The sequence below is a fragment of the Panthera uncia genome, chromosome E1 (genome assembly GCF_023721935.1).
Source record: "Panthera uncia isolate 11264 chromosome E1, Puncia_PCG_1.0, whole genome shotgun sequence".
Taxonomy (NCBI): domain Eukaryota; kingdom Metazoa; phylum Chordata; class Mammalia; order Carnivora; family Felidae; genus Panthera; species Panthera uncia.
This window is the reverse complement of record NC_064814.1, coordinates 40,725,970-40,744,984: the sequence shown is the minus strand read 5'-3', so window position 1 is coordinate 40,744,984 and position 19,015 is coordinate 40,725,970. Positions and strand designations below refer to the sequence as shown.

The 19,015-nt window shown below is 55.4% G+C and overlaps 1 protein-coding gene across 1 annotated transcript in view; it reads right to left on the bottom strand.

Annotated features, from left to right (window-relative positions):
• KSR1 (kinase suppressor of ras 1) overlaps nt 1–19,015 on the bottom strand; it is a 162,931-nt gene that overhangs the window by 21,114 nt on the left and 122,802 nt on the right. The window contains exons 6-13 of the mRNA XM_049637923.1: nt 16,925–16,985; nt 12,486–12,569; nt 10,855–10,916; nt 10,647–10,753; nt 7,335–7,503; nt 3,054–3,108; nt 1,789–1,837; nt 600–979 (exon numbers count right to left, since the gene is read on the bottom strand). Coding sequence (XP_049493880.1) covers nt 600–979; nt 1,789–1,837; nt 3,054–3,108; nt 7,335–7,503; nt 10,647–10,753; nt 10,855–10,916; nt 12,486–12,569; nt 16,925–16,985 — 967 coding nt within the window. The remainder of the gene's footprint in view (nt 1–599; nt 980–1,788; nt 1,838–3,053; nt 3,109–7,334; nt 7,504–10,646; nt 10,754–10,854; nt 10,917–12,485; nt 12,570–16,924; nt 16,986–19,015) is intronic.

The following is a 19,015-nucleotide window of genomic DNA, read 5'->3' as shown; positions in this document are numbered from 1 at the left end:
GATTGCACTCAAGTGGAGAAAGCAGGTGAGAACCAGTGGGACCTGTATTTTTTTTTTTTTTAATATTTATTTATTTAGAGAGAGAGCACAGGCGGGAGAGGAGCAGAGAGGGAGACACAGAATCCGAAGCAGGCTCCAGGCTCTGAGCTGTCGGCACAGAGCCCCGACGTGGGGCTCGAACCCACGAACCGTGAGATCATGACCTGAGCCGAAGTCAGAGGATTAACTGACTGAGCCACCCAGGCGTCCTGGACCTGTGCTATCTTTACAAAGGAATGGATACTTGAAAAACCTGAGTGTATACAAATTTCTTTATTTTAACAGAAGGCGTGATAAGCATCTGTTTACAGTATATCCACCTTTGGGGAGAAGCACCCCGGGAGAAGCACCCAGGTGGGGTGGGAGGAGACTAGCTTTCATCTTGTACCTTTCTGGAACACCTGATATTTTCTGTCCTTAGGCATCATTTTGTTTCTTTTGTTTTTTAATGTCAGTGGGGTTATGTGGTGGGGAAATCAGACCCCGTTTTGCCTTTCCCCGTTGGTACCTCTCCACATTAAGACCGCCACACAAATAACAGGGCCCCGGGGCGAGGTTACCTGGTGATGATGGCCAGATGGGGTGGGTTCATGCAGGCCCCCATGAAGAGCACCACGTTCTCATGCCGCGTCTGCCGGTAGTTCATCACCTCTTTCTTGAACAGCTTCAGGTGGTCCTGGTTGTGGCCGTCCATCTCCAGCAGGCGGATGGCCACCTCGCCGTGCCAGCGGCCTCGGTGCACGCGGCCCCAGCGGCCCTGCCCGATGGGCTCGCCCAGCTCCACCTGCTCAAAGGGGATGTCCCACTCCTGCAGGTACACGCTAGTCTGGCTGGCCTTGCGAGAGATGGGGCCCCGCCAGGGCCGGCGGGAGCTCGGCAAGTCGTCCACCTCGTCCTCGTCGTCCTCGGCCTCTGACTTGCCGGCCTCTGTCTCCTCGGCCTGGAAGGAGGGGGAAGGGATAGGGAGGGCCGGCAGAGCTGGGCTCAGCCAACTCGCCCTGCCCAGAGCCCCAACCAGGTAAGGGAAGAAAGAGGCAGGGGCTCTTGCCGCAGCTCTGCTCCGGCTTGCTGTGGCCAGGGGGCAGGTCACTTGGCACCATAGGGCCTCAGTGTCCTCATCCACAAACTGTGGCGCCTGGCCCAGGTGGGCCCCGAGGCCCTTCTCGCAAATCTCCAAGATCGACTGATGAACGACATCTAACCGCTAGGAAAGCAAATTAGCGTCCGCTGGCATAGACGAGTCCACCCCCGTTTATCCTTTCTGGGCATTTCTTTGTTTAAACAGAGTTTCCGACTGTCCTCCGGGCAGGAGCAAATCGGTCTAAACCCCAGTGCGTTGCTGGGAGCCAGGCTCGGTTGACACTTTGGTTCAAGGATGTAGACGGTGGTTTCTCGGCCCTGGCTCCAATCAGAATCACTTGGGGGGCTTTGACATCGTGGAGATGCCTGGCCCCAAGCCAGACTCACTGAACTAGAGTCTCCCAGGCTGGGCCCCAGGCCTCTGGGCTAGGGGTGGGAATCATGGGGATGAAGGGCTTACTTTAACCTCAAAAAAACAAAACAGAACAAAACAAAACAAAGAAGGTCTGTGCTCATCACTCTTTTAGGCTGTGCACCTGCTGCACCGGGCTCCTGACGGGGCCCTTCCCAGGGCCCGGCGCCCACGCGCTCCCCACACCCCTATGTGCGCAGAGACGAGGAGGGGAGAGAGAAGGGACCATCTCCGGGCTGCGCGTCACCCGCACTCACCTCCCCTTCACGATCCTCCAACACGTCTGCTTTTGGCTGGTTGTCGAGCCTGAGAGCAAAACACGGTTTGTCAAGGAGACCCTGGCGGCGGGTCAGTCTGCTCTCAACTGGGCAGGGTCCCATCGTGAGGCCCGAGAAAGGGCCACCAGGCCTGCATCCGTACTGTGACCCACTTGGCTGTGGGAAAGGCAGTCTGGAGGTCGTGGAAGCAGACAGGAGGCCAAAGACCAAACCCCATCTCCCTTCTTCGGCCTCAGCCTTCTTTAGACTAACCTGAGGGTGGTGGGGGACAAGGGGTGGGCAGGAACCACTGAGACCCTTTCAAACCTGGTGCCCAGTCAGGGGTTCTGAGCACAACGCGGGACTTGAAATCATACTTGAGAACCGGCTCTGTCACCTCCCGTGGGACTTCGTGCAATTTTTTTTTTTGACAGATTATTTCTTTTGAGGGTGAGAGAGAGAAAACGAGTGGGAGAGGGGCAGAGGGAGAGGGAGAATCCCAAGCAGGACCCTCACTGTCACAGACTGTGAGCTCATGACCTGAGGTGAAATCAAGAGTCAGATGCTTAACCGACTGAGCCACTCAGACGCCCCTCTTCTTCTTCTTTTTTTTTTAATGTTTATTTATTTTGAGAGACAGAACATGCACATGAGTAGGAGAGTAGGAGAGTAGGAGAGGGGCAGAGAGAAAGGGAGAGAGAGAATCCCAAGCAGGTTCCTCACTGTCAGCGAGGAGCCCAACGGGGGGCTCGATCCCACGAACAGAGAGATCATGGCCTGAACCCAAATCAAGACTCAGATGCTCAATTGCCAGAGCCACCCAGGCACCCCTGATGTCTTAACCCCTCCGTGGGGGCTTTCTCCTCTGTACAAGGATGACAACTACTTTAATACCTACCTCCACCAGGCTGAGCAGAGGGCTCAGCAGAGCCGGACGTGGAGAAAGGGCTCCATAAACAGGAGCGATTTTTAGTAGGCACCTCTAACTCTGAGTGGCCTCTGCCCACCTGTCTTGGGTCACAAGACTGCTCCAGGTTCACATATGTCCCTACCCAATGTTGACTACACCAACAGGAGACAGACAAAACCCTCTGGCCAAGGTCGGTGGTCCGGGGAGTGGGTGAGCCCAAGGAGTGCCCCCCGCTGGCTGGCCCAGAGCAGGAGCTCAGAGACTTAAAGGTGGAGTGGGAGGTGGTCGGGGATGTGGGTCCCGCTTTAACAGGTCCCCATGGGAAAGAAAGCGAACGCAGGGTGGGGATGCCTACCGGGTACTGTCTGCTGCATCAGGGGACGGGGCCGCCTGTGGAAATGCGGAAATGTCTGTAGGAAACAAAAAGCAAACACAAAGCATGAGACCCCCTCCCTGCTGCCTCACGGACACGGTGTTTACCAAGTGCACGCAGCAGAACGGTGCCTCCCCTCCCAGCCAGCCCCTCCCAGCGCTGCACCTAAACCGGGCACTTGTCCTAAACCGGAACATGAACACAACCTCCACGGCACGTGGTTTTGCTCCCACAGCTCTGTGCAGGTACGCGATTGGGATTCCCCAGTCAACCCCAATTCCTTGTGGCCAAATGACCCCATATAAGCAAGCGGTAAAAGCAAACTGCGTATTATTTACATGGGGGTCAGACTCTCCATCTTGGCTCAAAGGCAGTAGCTGGTGCAACAATCCCCTGAAGGCAGTAAGACCCCTTCAGGGAGGCCAGCGGAGGCCCAGGGCAGGGCTTGCAGATGGCTCATTAGTGACACCTCGTGTCTGGCTCAGCTGCTGGAAATTTCTGGCAGGAGCCAGAGGCCCTGCCCCCCCTTGACTTCCGGGTTTGGGCAGCTCTCAGGGGAGAGGAAGAAACGCACAGTCCACACCTCCTGGAACCCAAAGGTTGGGTAGGTGGGGCTGACCCTGAGCCTGGGGCTTTCCCAGTTTTAGCACTGAAAGTCCCACATCCGGGGGACACCAGACAGACGGTCACCCCAGTGTGGAACGCCAAAACCGTGGCTACTTCTGTGACCCTTCACTCCCTCCTCTTTTGTCAACAAAAGAAGGTGGCTGTGGCTGAGTTGTCAGCACCCTCTCCCTGCCTTCCAGGACAAAGAGCCCCCCAACTCAGCCATCAACGCCTCCCCCCACTTCAAGCTTTCTCTAAAGCTTTATCCAAGGCTACCTCTGAGGTCATCTGAATCGCCACATTCTGGAAGCTCACAGACCTGGAGAATCTGATAGAGGCTGTGGGCCTTCCTACCAGGGAAACGCACACATGCACCACTCCTGGGGGATCTGGGTCCTGGAAGCCTCGGCCAAGGCCCCCCCAAGATAACACTACCCTGTGTCCACAGACTACCCTCCTTCCCAGCCTGACCTTCCCACCCCTCCAACACAGCTCAAATATTTCCACAGAAGATAACACGTGCATAGGGGATATCTCCACACCGCACCCCAAGTGGGAGGGAACAGCGTCTCTGAGGCCTCATGCTTTTCCTTAAACATTTAGAGTGTATTTTGTGTTCTGCTCCAAAATGTGTCCATGTTTGTTTTTAACAGGTATATAGTCCCTCTCCTTCCCCAACATATCTTCAAGGCAAGATGGATCCTTCTGGAAAAAGAGCCATGTTTTCCCAATGCTTTTGAGGACTCCCCTGCACACTGGGCCTTGAGCTGGTAACCAAGGAGGCTCTTAGACGGGAGCCACAACAAAAATGGGTGTGAAACCACAGGGGCAGCTTGGAGAGCCTCCTGGGGCCAGTCCCAGGGCCCTGACCCCTGCCAGCCTGCTCACGCCCAGGCAAAGCCACACTAATAGTTCTGTAAGAACTTCACAAACGCTCCAAATCACTCCCCTAATGGAGCCGGGCTGGCAAACAGAAAAGCCTGGACTAACCAAAAGACCATGACGCCAAGACGGGCCTGTTTAACCTATGAGAAAAACAGCTACAGTCTTTGTCTAAACACGGAGAGACTTCATATGGCTAAATTAAGAATTAAAGTTGCAGATTACTTATATGAATGCTTGTCACCCTCAACTGGAGAAATAAGTACTAACCACAAAAACTCCTTGGGGGCATGAATATGGCCAAATGCGAAGGTTGGCACATAGTAGGTGTACAAAACAGTTTCTGTTGGAAGGGAATCAATCAGAAGAGATTGAAAGTTGTCGCCTTGAAAATTTCTAAAATAAAGCTGCATTCTACTTTATCGCCAGCAGATGGCGCCACGCAGCAACACTCAGGCAGGTGAAGCCCCAGCAAGTGAAGGCTGCAGACTTTCCCCAAATTGTCTTCCCTTTCTGTAAGTAGTTTCCTCCTCACGGTGTAGGAGAAGATATTTTAACAGGTGCCCATAAGGCCTCAGCAAGAAGGTCTGTCCCTCCCTCCTGCAAACTGGATTTCCGCCACCTGTCAGTTGTGTGACCCTAGATAAGTTGCCTATAGTCTTTGTGCAACAGGCTGGACAGGATGGAGGCCAAGGTCCCTCCGGGCAAGTCACTGCCCCTGTGAAGGGCCCACCTCAAGCCTACCCACCCCGCTCCCTTTTCCCAGCTGTGATACACAGTCAGCTCTCAAAATAGGTGCATGTGAGGCTCAGGCACCATGGAGGTACCCAGGGGAAGGTATGCCCAGGTGGGCTGAACACAGGGGCCACAGCAAGGGCCAGTTAGTGGAACCATGCAAAGGACTCACCTGGAAAGATAAACTGTTGTCTATGATGAATGAAGTAGGCAGCTTTAAACAGAAGAGGAGGTGAGTCACACACACAGAACAGCAAATGCAGCGAAGGAGGAGGGGGGCCAGGCACGGGCTGCTTATGGGGTGGGGTGGGGTGGGGCAGAACAGGGTGATCCATGCAGGAAGGAGAAAAAGAACTGAAAGGAAATGGGTGCTGGCAGGAGACCCCAGGAAGGGGCTTTCCCGGGAGGACTGGGGTTGGGAGCTCGTGGCCCCACTGCTGCAGAGACCTGGCTGACGGCATTCACCTCCCAGGCTCACTTCTCTGTGAAACGTGCGGGAGCCCAGAAGGGTGAAATACTGAAAAGGGAATTGTGCCGAGTGCAGAGGAATGGTCTCCACCCCCTTGGCCCCACATTCACCTCCAGAGGTGATGAGGCTTTAGCAAACTTTCTCACCATCCAAAACAGAACAAAAACCCACCTGTCTTCAGGGTCCCCCTGAAGGCGACGCGCTGGGGGTCTGGACTCTGACACAGCTGTCGTGTTGTAAAACAGGGGTACCGGGCAGCCTTTCCCCATAAACTGATTCGCTCCCCCACAGTGAAAGCTGAGCGGCTCTGACTGACCTCACAAAACGGGCTTTTTCTGTGGCTATTGTTTTTCAAACAGGCCCTTCCTTTTAGAAAAACCCAAACTAGGCGTTTAGCAAAAGACCCAGTTTCAGAGCATAATGACGGAGCAGAATGGGAGAGGAGGTCATTCCAATGGGCCATCGCTCCAGTCCTGGGGAGGGCGGGGTGGAGAGGGGTGTGCGCAGGATGATGCAGGACAGAGCCAGCCAGCCAGGTGTGTGTTAAGGCGAAGGCACAGGCAAAAGAGAAGATTCTTACAAAATCTCGGTCTCCCAGCACCCCTAGAAGAAACCCCTGGTGAAACGGGCCCAGAGAGGCTGTCCGGCCTCCTGCAGGCTGCATGAGGGTCCCCCGGCACAGGAAAAGCTGTGCTTCTGTCCCCCCGGGCCTGGAGCCCCAAGGGCCAGGCCTGACCTGACCAGGCCCAGAGCAAACTGGAGTGTCCCAGTGGCTGCTCCCTCCTCTGGGCCTCTGCCATCCGAAACACGCGGAGGGCCAAGGCCAACTGCAAGGAGCTGCCAGGGTGGCCGAGGCCTAGGCTCATCCTGAAACAGGCGAGTGGGCCCCACTCTGCTTCTTGGAGATATGGGACACCCCAGGCCTGGCCGAGAGGAGGAAGACCCCGGCCCTACAGAGCCCGGGGCGGTGGCGGAGTCAGAGGTCAGCTCTAGCATCCACCTCCCCTGAGACTCAGTGTCCTCATCTGCACAGTGGGCATAACCTAACCCCAACTTCACAGGGTCTCTTACTTTATGGAAAAGGGAACAAAAGCTTCCCATTAAGTAGCTTATTCAGATCACGGAGCAGGTAAGCAACAGAGTCTGGGGCCTTCTGGGCCCGCCTCCGCTCCCTGGGCTGCCTGCCATGCTTCCTGGGAGCTCAGCAGCCCTGAGTGAACAGTGCCCACGAGAGGCCACCCCACACACGGGACGGCAGCGTGGGCTTGTGTCAAGACCCCAGGCCTTGTGCCAGACAGACTTTGCTTTGATCCTGGCTCTCTCTCTCACGTGGGCAAACCACTTCCTCTGAGCCTCAGTGTCCCCATCTGTAACACGGGTACGGAAGCAGCACGTACATCAGAGCGCTCATCAGGTTTAAATACCGGAACGCACTTGAGTTTGGCCCAGTGCCTGGCTCCCAGCAAATGCTCTTAGTGGCAGCAGCGTTTGACCTTGAGCCTGCTAGGGCGTGCCGAGAAGGGGTATCCCACCCCATCGTGAACGCACGCAAAGACCTGAGGGTGTGGTACCTGGGAAGTTGAACCTGTTGTCCCGCTGGCCGGGAGACGGGTTGGGGGGCGTCGTGGCACTGGATGGATTGGACGATGTCGGGAAGGGTGCCGGCGAGGAGGGCGTGGAGGACGTGGTGGAGGACGGGTTGCTGCTGGAGTCCAGGTGGTTCATGGCTGGAGGGTGCTCCTGCAGGACCAGAGACGCCAGAAGTGGGCAGGGACTGTCACTGCCCTACCCAGCCTGCTTCCCATCCCCCACGCTGGGGCCTTCCCCTCCCTGCCTAAAAACGAGGAGGTGCGCTCGGGGCATCCTGACTTTTTTTACCTCATATTTGAGGGGATGATGGCACAGAGAGTCCCTCACCTCAGTGCCCATCCCCTAGGCAACCCCTGCTCATGCTTCTTCAGCTCAAACATACTTTCCTCCCAGGAGCCTTTCCTGAGCCCAGCGAGGACCACACTCCTCCTCATGCTCCCATAAAAGTTAGCACTTTTCATCAGGGCACTTGAACTACAGTCAAGGGAAGATATCTGGGGTGGTTTTCTGCAGAATGTCCTTGTGTGTCCTGTGAAGGCAGGGACCCTATTCATCATACCCCCCAGTGCCTGGCTCTGAGCCAAGCACATAGCAGGGTTTTTTAAATGAATTAAATTCAGCCTCCGATAAGTGTTTATTTAGTGTGTGGTGCACAGTGGGGTCTGATAAATGCTCCCCTCACCCTTCTACAGACCTACTGGCTAGGACTGCCCGGTGGTTTGGGCCCTAGCAAGGTCAAAGGACCAGCTGAGAGAGGGCTACGGGGGAGTCAGCGTTAGGTGGGACCCTGGCCCCGACCCCTTTCCCAGACCCAAACTCCAATCCCTTGGTGGACAGGGTTGGAATTCCTTGGTCAAAAACATTGGGGCCAGGGTCACCCGGCTGGCTCAGCCAGGAGAACATGTGACTCTTGATCTCAAAGTTCTAAGTTCAAGCCTCATGTTGGAGGTAGAGATTACTTAAAAATAAATCTTAAAAAAAAAAAAAAAAAAAAAAAAAAAAAAAAAGTTGGGGCCAAGTTAGGTTAAATGCTCGGTTCATCAGGTTTTTCTTCTGCAGGCCCAAAGCATCTGGGGTGTCCAGAGCACTCCAGAAGCTTCCAAAGCTATGCAGGGGGCCTCACAGTCCAGGGACAGCCTCCACCACTTGGTGCCATATGCGGGATGGGAAAGGAGCTGGGTCCACCGAGGTCCCATCCTATTCCTCAGGGCCAGGCCGGCCAGGGCAGGGGGAGGGACTATGAGGCAGACTGAATCCCAGCTCCCCCACTCAGCACCTGTGTGACTTCGTTCAAATCCCCCCACCTTTCCGAGCCACAGCGGTTCTCCATAAAATGGGGTATCAGCTGCTGCTTCACACGGTTTTTCACGTGTTCAGTGTTTGATATGAAGTTTTCCTCATGCCCACCGTGTGCCAGGCCCAGTGCAGGCATCAGGGAGCGGACAGGAGCAAGATGATGGCCCTGCCCTCCAGAGCACCCCTCCGCTGGGGAGACAGGCCATCAGCCAGGGGTCCCGGGCAAGCCCTCCCTGAGGGTTGAGTGCTGTAAACGCCGAGGAGGGGGTCTCGGGCAGAGGGAACGGTGGGCACTGAAGCCCCGCGGTGGGAATGGGCCGAGCCGGTGTGAGCCAGGGCGGCTGGAGAAGAGGGTGGAAAGACAGGCTGGCCCCTGAGAGATACACAGGCCAAACGCACGGCCCTCAGCACAGCGCCTCGGCACTCAGTAACGGTTAGCTCGTGTTATGGCCACAAACAGGGAAGGATGAGAGGTGGTCAGTGCCCTTGGTGACGTTAAGAGAAGGCACCACCCAGAACTCTATGGGGCCAGAGCCGAGCAGGTGCGTGCAGGAGGGCTTCATGCAGGAGGAGGGGCCCTGAGTGGGTTCCGGAAGAACTGACAGGGGAAGAGCGAGGGGGTACGGGGACACGGTGCAAACAGGGGTGCACCAGGTATTGCCGGAGAGCGCAGGGCAGACAAGAAAACAATGCTGGGGCCCGGCATCCCTCCCGAGGAAATGCGCCTAATCTGTGACAGGCTGGACAACACACGCTGCTCCTGACAAACGAGTTCATTGTCCCGTTACCCTCACAACACCCTGTGAACGAAGCATTATCATCCCCACTTTACAAACCAGGAAACTGAGGCTCAGAGAGGTACGGGAATTTGCCCAAGGTCACAGAAGCAAGGAAGGGGACTCATCGGGACTGGAGCTCAGGTCTGTGGTCCTTCACCCCCACACCCCTATTCCTAGAGGGAATGTCACGGGCGGGGAAAATGCAATGACAGGTGGAGGGAGGCAGGAGACAAGGACAGGCAAATAAGAGAGGTCACCCCTGAGGCAGTGGCCTCCCTTGTTGGACAAGGAGATGTGGCCACGGTCCCTCCAGAACAGCCCCCCCCCCCCCCCCCCCCGCCATCCCAAGCTGCATCATCATGCATCATCAGCCATGCCACCTGCTTCTCTTCTTTTTGTCCAAACCTCTACCTAGGCCGGCCCAAGCCACAGAAGGCAACCGTGGCCCTGGAGAAGCCAGTCGTGTGACCCTCAGTCACATGAGGCAAGGCTTAGCTTAGCATGCTAAGCCCTGGTATGGGGCTGGGACACAACACACTTGAAAACCCACAGCCACACCCACAGCAGCCTGGGGGGAGGCCACTGGCTGCACAGTCACCAGGGGCTGCCGTCAGAAGCCATCATTAGCACGGGCATCTTGCCGACACCACATACATCTGTGCCTGGACCGTGACAGGTCTGTTAGACTCTCGACAGTCTGTGTGGCTGCAGAGGGCACCTGTCTGTATTAGCAGAGAAGCCCAAGCCCAGGCTCTGAAAAACACAATCCACCTTCACATATTACTCTTGAAGGTATGTTCGCTGTACCCTAAGGCCAGGCTTTGGGGCTGGGCGGCCACTGAGACTTCTGCTCTGGGCCTGCCCCTTGCTCACGGGGGGGGGGGGCCCTGTGCTCAGTTTCGTCATCTGAAATGGAGCGAAAATCAGTATGTGATTTTTAGAACCACTGTGAGGGCCAAAAGAAATACCAGTGGAAAAAGTTCCCAACTCATAGTAAGTGCTCAGGAAATGTTAGGTCAAAATAGAGGAAGCAGGTCGTGGGCACATAACTACGATCTGGACATAAACGTGAAGTCTAGGACACGGCGAAAGATAGGATCCCTGAAGGCCACCCTCTGGTCCTGGACCCCAGATTTCATGCCCCCCTCCCAGCCGGATCTCTGCATTACAGGGAGGAGTCCAGGGCGAGAGGGGGGGTTCTCCTGCCGCCCAGCGTACCTTCTTTGTCAGTGCTTTGGGGAGGGTTCCGAAATGGGGCTCAGCTGCTCTGTCCACCGGGTTGTTGATGTCCGAGGGGACAGATTCTGTCCTCCGAAGCCTAGGTTCTATTTAAAAAGAAAAGGGGGAACCATTAATAGAGAACAGACCAGGCTACAGAAGAGATTCCCCCCCAAATCCAGAAAGCGGAAAAGGGCAGAACACTCACGTGGAAGGAAGGATATTCTACAGGCAGGGGCTTCTTTTGTACACTTGTTGTGACACTTCAATCTGGTAAAGAAGGCAGGGTCAGTGCACGGAGGGTCACTCGGGGCTCCCAGGGCATCCACGGGGCCCTGAGCCTTGCCGGGCCGCTCTGTGCAACACCCACTCGTGACTGCCTCGATCGCCACAAATTCCTCAGCAAACATCAGCTCAAAAGTTTGGAACGTCCCACGTGGACAGTGTTAACACAACCACATTCCCACCGTTGTCTGCCTAATCTTCACAGCAGACAGTTTAAATCGCACCCATTTAAACGCTGTGGGTCCCACGTCTCTCCCTCTCCTCTCAAGAAAGGGAAACCCTCCACCCACATTCAGAAAGCTAAAGACAAATCTGAACTTACAAAACAAGAGAGAATCATAAGGAGGAGAATGTCTGCATTACCCAAGGATCCCAGAGATGCAAGGAACGGTCCCTCCCATTGCAGTCCAGCATGGGCCTCATGGTCAGACGGCCAGCATGGGCCAGAGTGCAAAGACCTCGACCCTCAGTTTGGTCTTACCTGCCCTACCACTTCTCGGGGTTCTCAACGACTCAACGGGTTAACAGTTAGGGCCCTACCAACCTCACTCTACAATCGTAGGAGAGCGCGGGGCTGAGAGGGCACTCTGTGCTCTCCGCATGAAAAGCATTACTTAAAAGGGAGCAGGAGGTCCCCAATTTAAAACCAGGAGCCACAGGAGACCTAGGCTGGGGGAAAGCTCTGGCGTCCTCTTGGTGGTCTGGGAGTCATGGGGAAAACACAATTTATCCAACTGACATGCATGAGACCCGTCGCCTCTGGTCTGGCAGGAGCCCAAATGCTTGTACTCCACACACTAGCTCGGAATCTTGGAGCAAGCCTGGTAGACAAAGAGGCCCGGAATCATCTTCCCAGTTGTAAAAATGAGGCCCAGAGAGGGCAAGCATCTTGCCCCAGGTCACAAAGCAATGGAGGGCAGTGATCTGGGAGCAAAGACTCCAGGCCCATCCTCCGTAGGGTGAGGGTAGTTAGACAGCAGAGAACATTCTGCACCCCCCACACTGCTCCCTATCCTTGTCCTTCTGGCCTACCAGAAAGCACAATGGTACGAAACAAGAAAGTGAAATCTGTACGCAATCTCCCTTAACTCTCTTCTGTGAATACCACTAGCCATCTCTGTTTTTTCCTACTGCCTGTCCCCTTCTCCCCATCTTGTGTACTAAGGCTAAGGCTCAATTTTGTGTAAGGCTAAACTTCAGAACTCCTTCGAGTTTCCAGAACGGCCTTCCCATTCCTCGCCGATGTTGTGCAAGGTAAAAAGGCCTGGAATTCTTTCTTCCTGGGTCTACCTGGCAAACTTCTGCTCATCCTTCAAAGCCCACCTCAAATTTGCCCTTCTTCTGGGAACGTCTTGCCTGATGCTTCCTTAATCTCCCTAGAAAAGGGCTGGTCGCACCATGGTGTGCCGAACGGGGTCACAAATAGACGTACGCACTCTCAAAGGAGTCCCCTTGCATTCTGACTTAACCTCAGGCCAACAACCGAGTAGTAGCACCGTTACTAAAGCGTGGGGTTTCCACCCTCTCCCACCGCTCCCACCCTCCGCCCCTCACCTGCAGTGTTTGCATTTCACTCCAAACATCATGCTCTTCTGGCACACGTGGCAGACCTGCGACAGCCAAGACTTGGTGGAGAACCTACAAGGGGTGGACACCGGAAAGTGTTCACGCGGCTGGGAGACCAGAGCCTGGACAGAACGGGGCCCCGGGGGAGACCGGGAGACCGGGTTCCATCCCGGAGCCACCGGAACCCTCTCCCGGGGAGGGCAGGGACGCCCGGGGTCACTGCTCCCCCTGGGCATTCAGATTTCCCAGCCACAAAGTCCTCATTGGCCGACTCGTAAAGTGTGCACGCCAAGCGATTCCAAGTCTTAGGAATTTATCCAACAGACACGCCCGCTGGTGTCAAAGGATATGCAGATGAGGTTACTCCCCGCAGCGTATTTGCGGCAGTAAAAGGCTACAAACGGGGGCGCTGTGGGTGGCTCGGTTGGTTGGGTGACTGACTCTTGATTTCAGCTCAGATCATGACCTCAAAGTTCACGGGATCGAGTCCTGCGTCGGGTTCTGCGCTGACAGCGTGGAGCCCGCTTGGGATTCTCTCTCGAGCTCCTCTCTGTCCCTCTCCCACTTGCTCTCTCTCTCAAAATAAATAATAAGCAAACTTTAAAAAAAAAAAAAAAAAAAAAAAGGCTATAAACAACCTATGCTGTTTAGTGTATCGGCGACTGACTGTGTACAGGCCGGTCCGATCACACAATGGGACGCCATGAGGCCAGAAAATAAGAAAGCTCTTTTTTGTGCAAATATGGAATGATCTCCAAATTACATTATCAGGGGAAAAAGTACTACATGACCCCATTTATATGAAATTCAAAGACACGGGCGCCTGAGTGGCTCAGTCGGTTGAGCGTCCGACTTCGGCTCAGGTCATGATCTCACAGTCCATGAGTTCGAGCCCCGCGTCGGGCTCTGGGCTGACAGCTCAGAGCCTGGAGCCTGTTTCGGATTCTGTGTCTCCCTCTCTCTCTGACCCTCCCCTGTTCCTTCTGTCTCTCTCTGTCTCAAAAATAAATAAACGTTAAAAAAATTTAAAAACAAATTCAAATACAGGAAAAGTAACTTATGACGACAAATGAACAGTTGCCTCTGGGTGGTAGTGCTATCAAGGGCCAAAGGTCAATTCTGGGGGGGCTGGAATGCTCTGAATCTTCACCTGTGTGGTACACATGTGTGTGTCCATCTGTAAAAATTTGTGCACTCAGCACTATGGAAATGATGTCTCCGTTAAAAAAAATTTTTTTTTAATATTTATTTTTGAAAGAGAGAGATACAGCATGAACAGGGGAGGGGCAGAGAGAGAGGGAGACACAGAATCCGAAGCAGGCTCCAGGCTCCGAGCCGGCAGCCCAGAGCCCGACGCGGGGCTCGAACTCACAAAACAAGATCATATACTGAACCCAAGTTGGACGTTTAACCGACTGAATCACCCAGGCGCCCCCCTTTTTTAAAAAAAATTTTAACGTTTATTTTTGTGTGAGAGAGAGAGAAAGCATGAATGGGTGGGGCAGAGAGAGAGCGAGACATAGAATCTGAAGATGCCTCCATTTTTGAAAGAAAAAAAAAGCAAAGGGTAGAACAGTGTCAATAATATACGTAGTATTTGGTGAAAACAGAAAAAGGAGGCCAAAAAATATACATATGTATTTGCTTGTATAAAAATTATCTCCAACTGCCCAGATCTGCCTACAGGGGGACCTAGAAGGCTGGGGACAGCAGGAGAGGACTGTGTGCATAGCCACCCTTCTCTACCTCTTGAATTCTGAATGTATTTCAATCCAAAGTAAATCAAAACTTAAAAAATTTAAAACCCACAAAAGACAGACTGGAAGGAGGGATGGGGGTTGAGTGGGTGGTGTCCTCCGGAGAAAGTCTAAGGCAGTCCACAGGGTGGGGAGGCCTAAAAGGGCGGAAAGAGCTCACTTTTTTTTTTTTTGGAGGATTTTTCAAAGCGTAGAGTATCATAGGAGCAACAGAACAAACAGCAACGGTATTTGGGGAAGGGTTTGTAATACATCCATAAAACATGAGCTCACTCAATTCTTACAACTACCCCTGGGGAGTTAGGCGGGTCTGAGATTCTCAGTACACAGGCAAGGGAACCAGAGAGGTCAGGGGACTTTCCCCAGGCCACACACCGGGAAGCTACGCGGCAGGGTCTGGACCCCAGGGGCCTCAACATCGAGTGTGAGGGCTCCTCTGAGAGACCACTAGGGCAGAGCAGGAGAGAAAGAGCATGGGCTTTGGGGTCAGGCTGCACTGGAGAATCCTACCACCTATGGGCTGTGGGATGCCTCAGGGCCTCTGCAAATGCGGCCAACACGCACACGCACCTCGCAGGGACCTGGGGAGATCACATATGCGAATGCATAGTGCCCAGAGGGTTACAGTCTCCACCCAGACAAGATGGGTGCTTTCAGGGACAAGAACAAAGGCACCCATGTGCTTGAAGGGCCTTTTTTTTTTTTTTTTTAAGTTTTAAATTTATTTTGAGAGAGACAGAATCCCAAGCGGGCTCCATCTGCACTGCCAGCATAGAGCCCAACATGGGGCTTGAACTCATGAACTGTGAGACCATGGCCTGAGCTGAAATCAACAGTCAGATGCTTAACGGACTGAGCCACCCAGGTGCCCCCCTACCCCATGAAGTGCCTTTTAGGGAGCCTTGATCCTGCCTCCCTGGGATCCACATACTCTCTCTGGGCTTTAATCTCCTCTCATGCCAAAAGCAGGGATTAGGGAGCAGCTCAGTGGTATCTGAGATGACCTCCACCAGGGAAATCATGAAAACAGGGCAAAATAGTGGTGAGGTCCGGGCCCGAGAAGAGACAAGTGCTAGGAAGGGGTGTGGGGTGTGGGGTAAAAGCCTTCCCAGACCAGGGAAGAGCCACAGACAGCTTCCCCCTCCCCCCACAGGATTAGACCAAAACACTTTAGATCTTCTTAGAGAGGCCTGGAACACGGGTTTAAAAAAACCCAGAAGGTGGGGCAGTGACGTCACCAGGGTGGGGCAGCCTGGCAATATCAGACAAGGGGACTGCTGCTGCCCTAGCTGGAGGGCAGCTTCTGCTGCCCCAGGTGGAAGGAAGCGGCAGCCCGGGAAACACTCAGGGGCGAGCTGACACAGCCCACATCCTCTGTGAAGGCAGGTGCACCCAAGACAAAAGAAACAGCTGATCCCGGCGTGCCCCAGATCCTGGCCGACACGGGCCCCTCTCGGGCTAAGGCCTGTGCTTGTCCACCAAGTGCTCCCCGGTGCCGGACACGTGAAACCCAGGTGCACATCACCCCACTGTATCCTCATCACAGGACGGGGAGGAAGTCTTGTTTGCGGGGGCAGGGGGAAACTGAGGCTCAGAGAGATTACTGGCGTGCAACCCACGGAGGCAGAATGGGTAGGGTTCTCGTCCTGTGCTGAGCGGCTCTCTCACATCCTGGGAGCCTTGGGTACAGATGAGGGAGGCCCTGGGACCTGCACTCGAAGGGCTTGTCCCGACTGTCAGCCAGGCCCTCTCGTCGGTGGTACTCTAGCGTCTGGGGATCAGCCCTGACGAGTCTCCGGGTGTCTGGGTGCCATCCAGGGGACACGATCCCTATCTTACTGGCAGCACGACCTCAGGCAAATTGCTCAGGCCCTCGGAGCCACAGCCGGGTCTCCACCTCTGGGCAAGAGTTCCAGGCTGGCCTCCCAGGCTGGACGGTGGAAATGAGAGGCTCTGCTAAGTTGCAAAGCCCTCAACAAGCGTGCCCTGCTGTGCTCACGGCAGGCTTTCGCAAGGGACGGCCAGAGCGCAGGCATCCCGAGGCACCGTTCTGCTGGTTGTCCGGGCTGGGGAGATGCCGTGCACACCTACTGTTGGTGCCACACACTAGCTCCACGAGTGTTGAGGCCAAGCCTTCCGGCCAGGCCACGTCACGGGCCCATCTCAGCCTATGCCAGCTCACACCAGCACCAGCGTGACTAGGAGTTGTGAGAAATCCAGACTGCTAAGCAGAGAACTTTAGGGATGGGGCCTGGGGTTTGGAGCTTCAAAGCTCCACGGGCTCTGATGCGTGGCCGGGTGTGGGCCCGACGCGATCCGGTGCTGGACCCGCAGGAAGCTCTCGGCTCCTCCTCCGGGAGACTGTGAGCCTGTTTCTCCTGGGACCTGTGTTCTCCCTCAGCAGGGTGAGGAAGAGACACATGGAGGGGCCGGGGAGGACCCACAAGTCTATATGACCGCTGGTGACAGGCAGGGCTTCCAGGTGGGTGCAGGGCTATGTTCACAGAGGTGATGGACAGACCAGAGGCAAAGAGTCCCCGAGAAACAGGGATCAGGACAGACCGCCCCCCCCCACCCCCGCAATGAGGAGCAACCCTTAGTGGGGGCACTGGTACATGCAGGTCTCAGCCCAGCTGTGCCCCATCCCTGTTCCAGACTGGCTGGACCTACCTGTGAGTCACCGACAGCCCGATGTCCCTTCGTACCATCTGTGGGGATCCGTACGGGAGATCTGCAGGGAAAGAGGCCAGGTCGAGCAGGCTGAGGAAGCTTGTGCCTGGGACCTTCTAGATCAGAGATCACAGGCCGGGTGGGTGCGGGGACTCACTGAATAGTAGATAAATGTTTCCCTGAACGTTCAAAAACAAGGACAGGCCAGGTAGACCAGGGCAGCGTGGTTACCCTCATGCCCGGCCTTCTTCTCCTACGAACGTTGCTGCCTGACCCCCACAGATGGTTCAGAAACCACCGCCGTGTGGCTTCTGGCTGCAGTGGAAGGCAGGCTTGAAGGGAGGGCTGCAGGCAGAGCAAAGCTGAGGACAGAAGTCTCCGCCTACACCCCGTCCCACAAGAATCTACAGGTCACTGGCTTGCAAGGGCTTACTTCTGGTCACTTCCTACTTAGTGGGTAGGAGCTGTGCGGCCCTTGGCAGAGGATTTGAGACTGGTTAGCTATACAGCACATCTGGTACCCTTCCAGCCAGAAGCACCTGGAGACTTCTGCTCTGAGGACCACCAGTGCCTGATCTTGGCGGGTAGAGCAAGGACGACGTGGAGTTTTACCATGCTCCCAGGTGGCCCGGCCCCACCAGCCGCTGGGGAAGTCTCAGGCAACGAGCCCTGAGATGAGCATTCTGTCTGCCTTCCCACGGGGCACCCTGGGCTCTCCCTGTCCTAATCCTGGGCTTCCCCATCAGAATAGCATCCTCCCAGTGTTTACAGCATTACAGGTTGGGCATCAAGCAGCAGCAGGAAGCAACCACTCCATCCACAGGCAGCCCATGTGTCCCACTGCCCTCCTGCCCCTCCTCCACCTGTGCACCCCCTCTCCTCCCCCCCCCCTCCCCGCTTCTGTCCCCCCTCCACCTGTGCACCCCTTCCCCTCCCCCCTCCCGCTTCTGCCCCTCCTAAGCGCTGCCTATCTCCCCCTGGGGGTGGTTCTCAGAGACCATGGATGGGCTTCAGGGGTTCTGGGAATCCTCTGGGCTGGTAAGCAGAACTTTGTGGGCTTTTCCCTGGAAAGAAGGTCTAAACTTTTATCCAGTTATCAACAGGAACCATACCCCAGAAAGGTCAGGAACATGGTGCTTGAGGGATCTCTAGCTGTCTCCTGTCCTTAGAGTCAGCAACATCCCTGCATCCCCTGTCCCCATGTGCTGGCCCGGCACACACCTCCTCCTCCCACACCAAGGGGAGTTTGATCAGGACCAAAAAGCCCTTTCCTGCTCCCTGATGATTCAGGAACCCACCATCACACCCCTCAGGGCTCTCTCTGGCACACCTGCCCTGGGGCTGACTTGTCCCAACTCCCTTCTGGGACCCCCTTCACTGTGAGCAGCCAAGGCCATCAAAGCATATGGGTCTAACAGGGGTTAGGCCGCCAACCTAAGAGAAACAGACTATGGAAAAATGAGATTTCAACCATGTATGTCTGAACACAACCCATGACCGACTTGTAATGAGCTGCGGTCGTAGGATAGGAGGGAGGGGAGACAGCACACGAGCTAGGCATCGACCGCCCCTGATCCAGACAAAATACTCACCCTGAAGACCCTGCTCTGCCTCTGGCAAGCTGGGCAGGCAGTCTCCCTGCCGCGGTCCCTGCACTACAACAGCAGCCAAGAGGATGACAGGACCAGGCTGCCCTAGGGATGCAGGGGCTGGATTCTCCTCCAAGGTTCCAGGAGGGGCCCTGAAGTCTGCACCCGTGCCCTGGGGAAGGGGCCTCACTCCTTGCTCACCCCATGCCTCCCTGGTGGTCCCACGGCCAGCTTCATCTTGGTGTAGCTGTGGCCTGCTACCCCTGCCTCATCACTAAGGCCCTGCTGACAGTTTCATCACTCTGCTTCACCAGCTCAGGACGAAAGTAAGCTGCTGTCTCGCTCAGGCAAGACCCAGACGTCTCTGCATTTCCACTGCGCCAATTAAAAGACTCCGGAGGCATGGCTGGTGCCCTCTGCTCCGACTCAGGAGAGAAGCCCTACAGCACAGCCATGTGCAAGGACCTGCTCCCACCCTGCAGGTGGAGGGGCAGGAAAAATG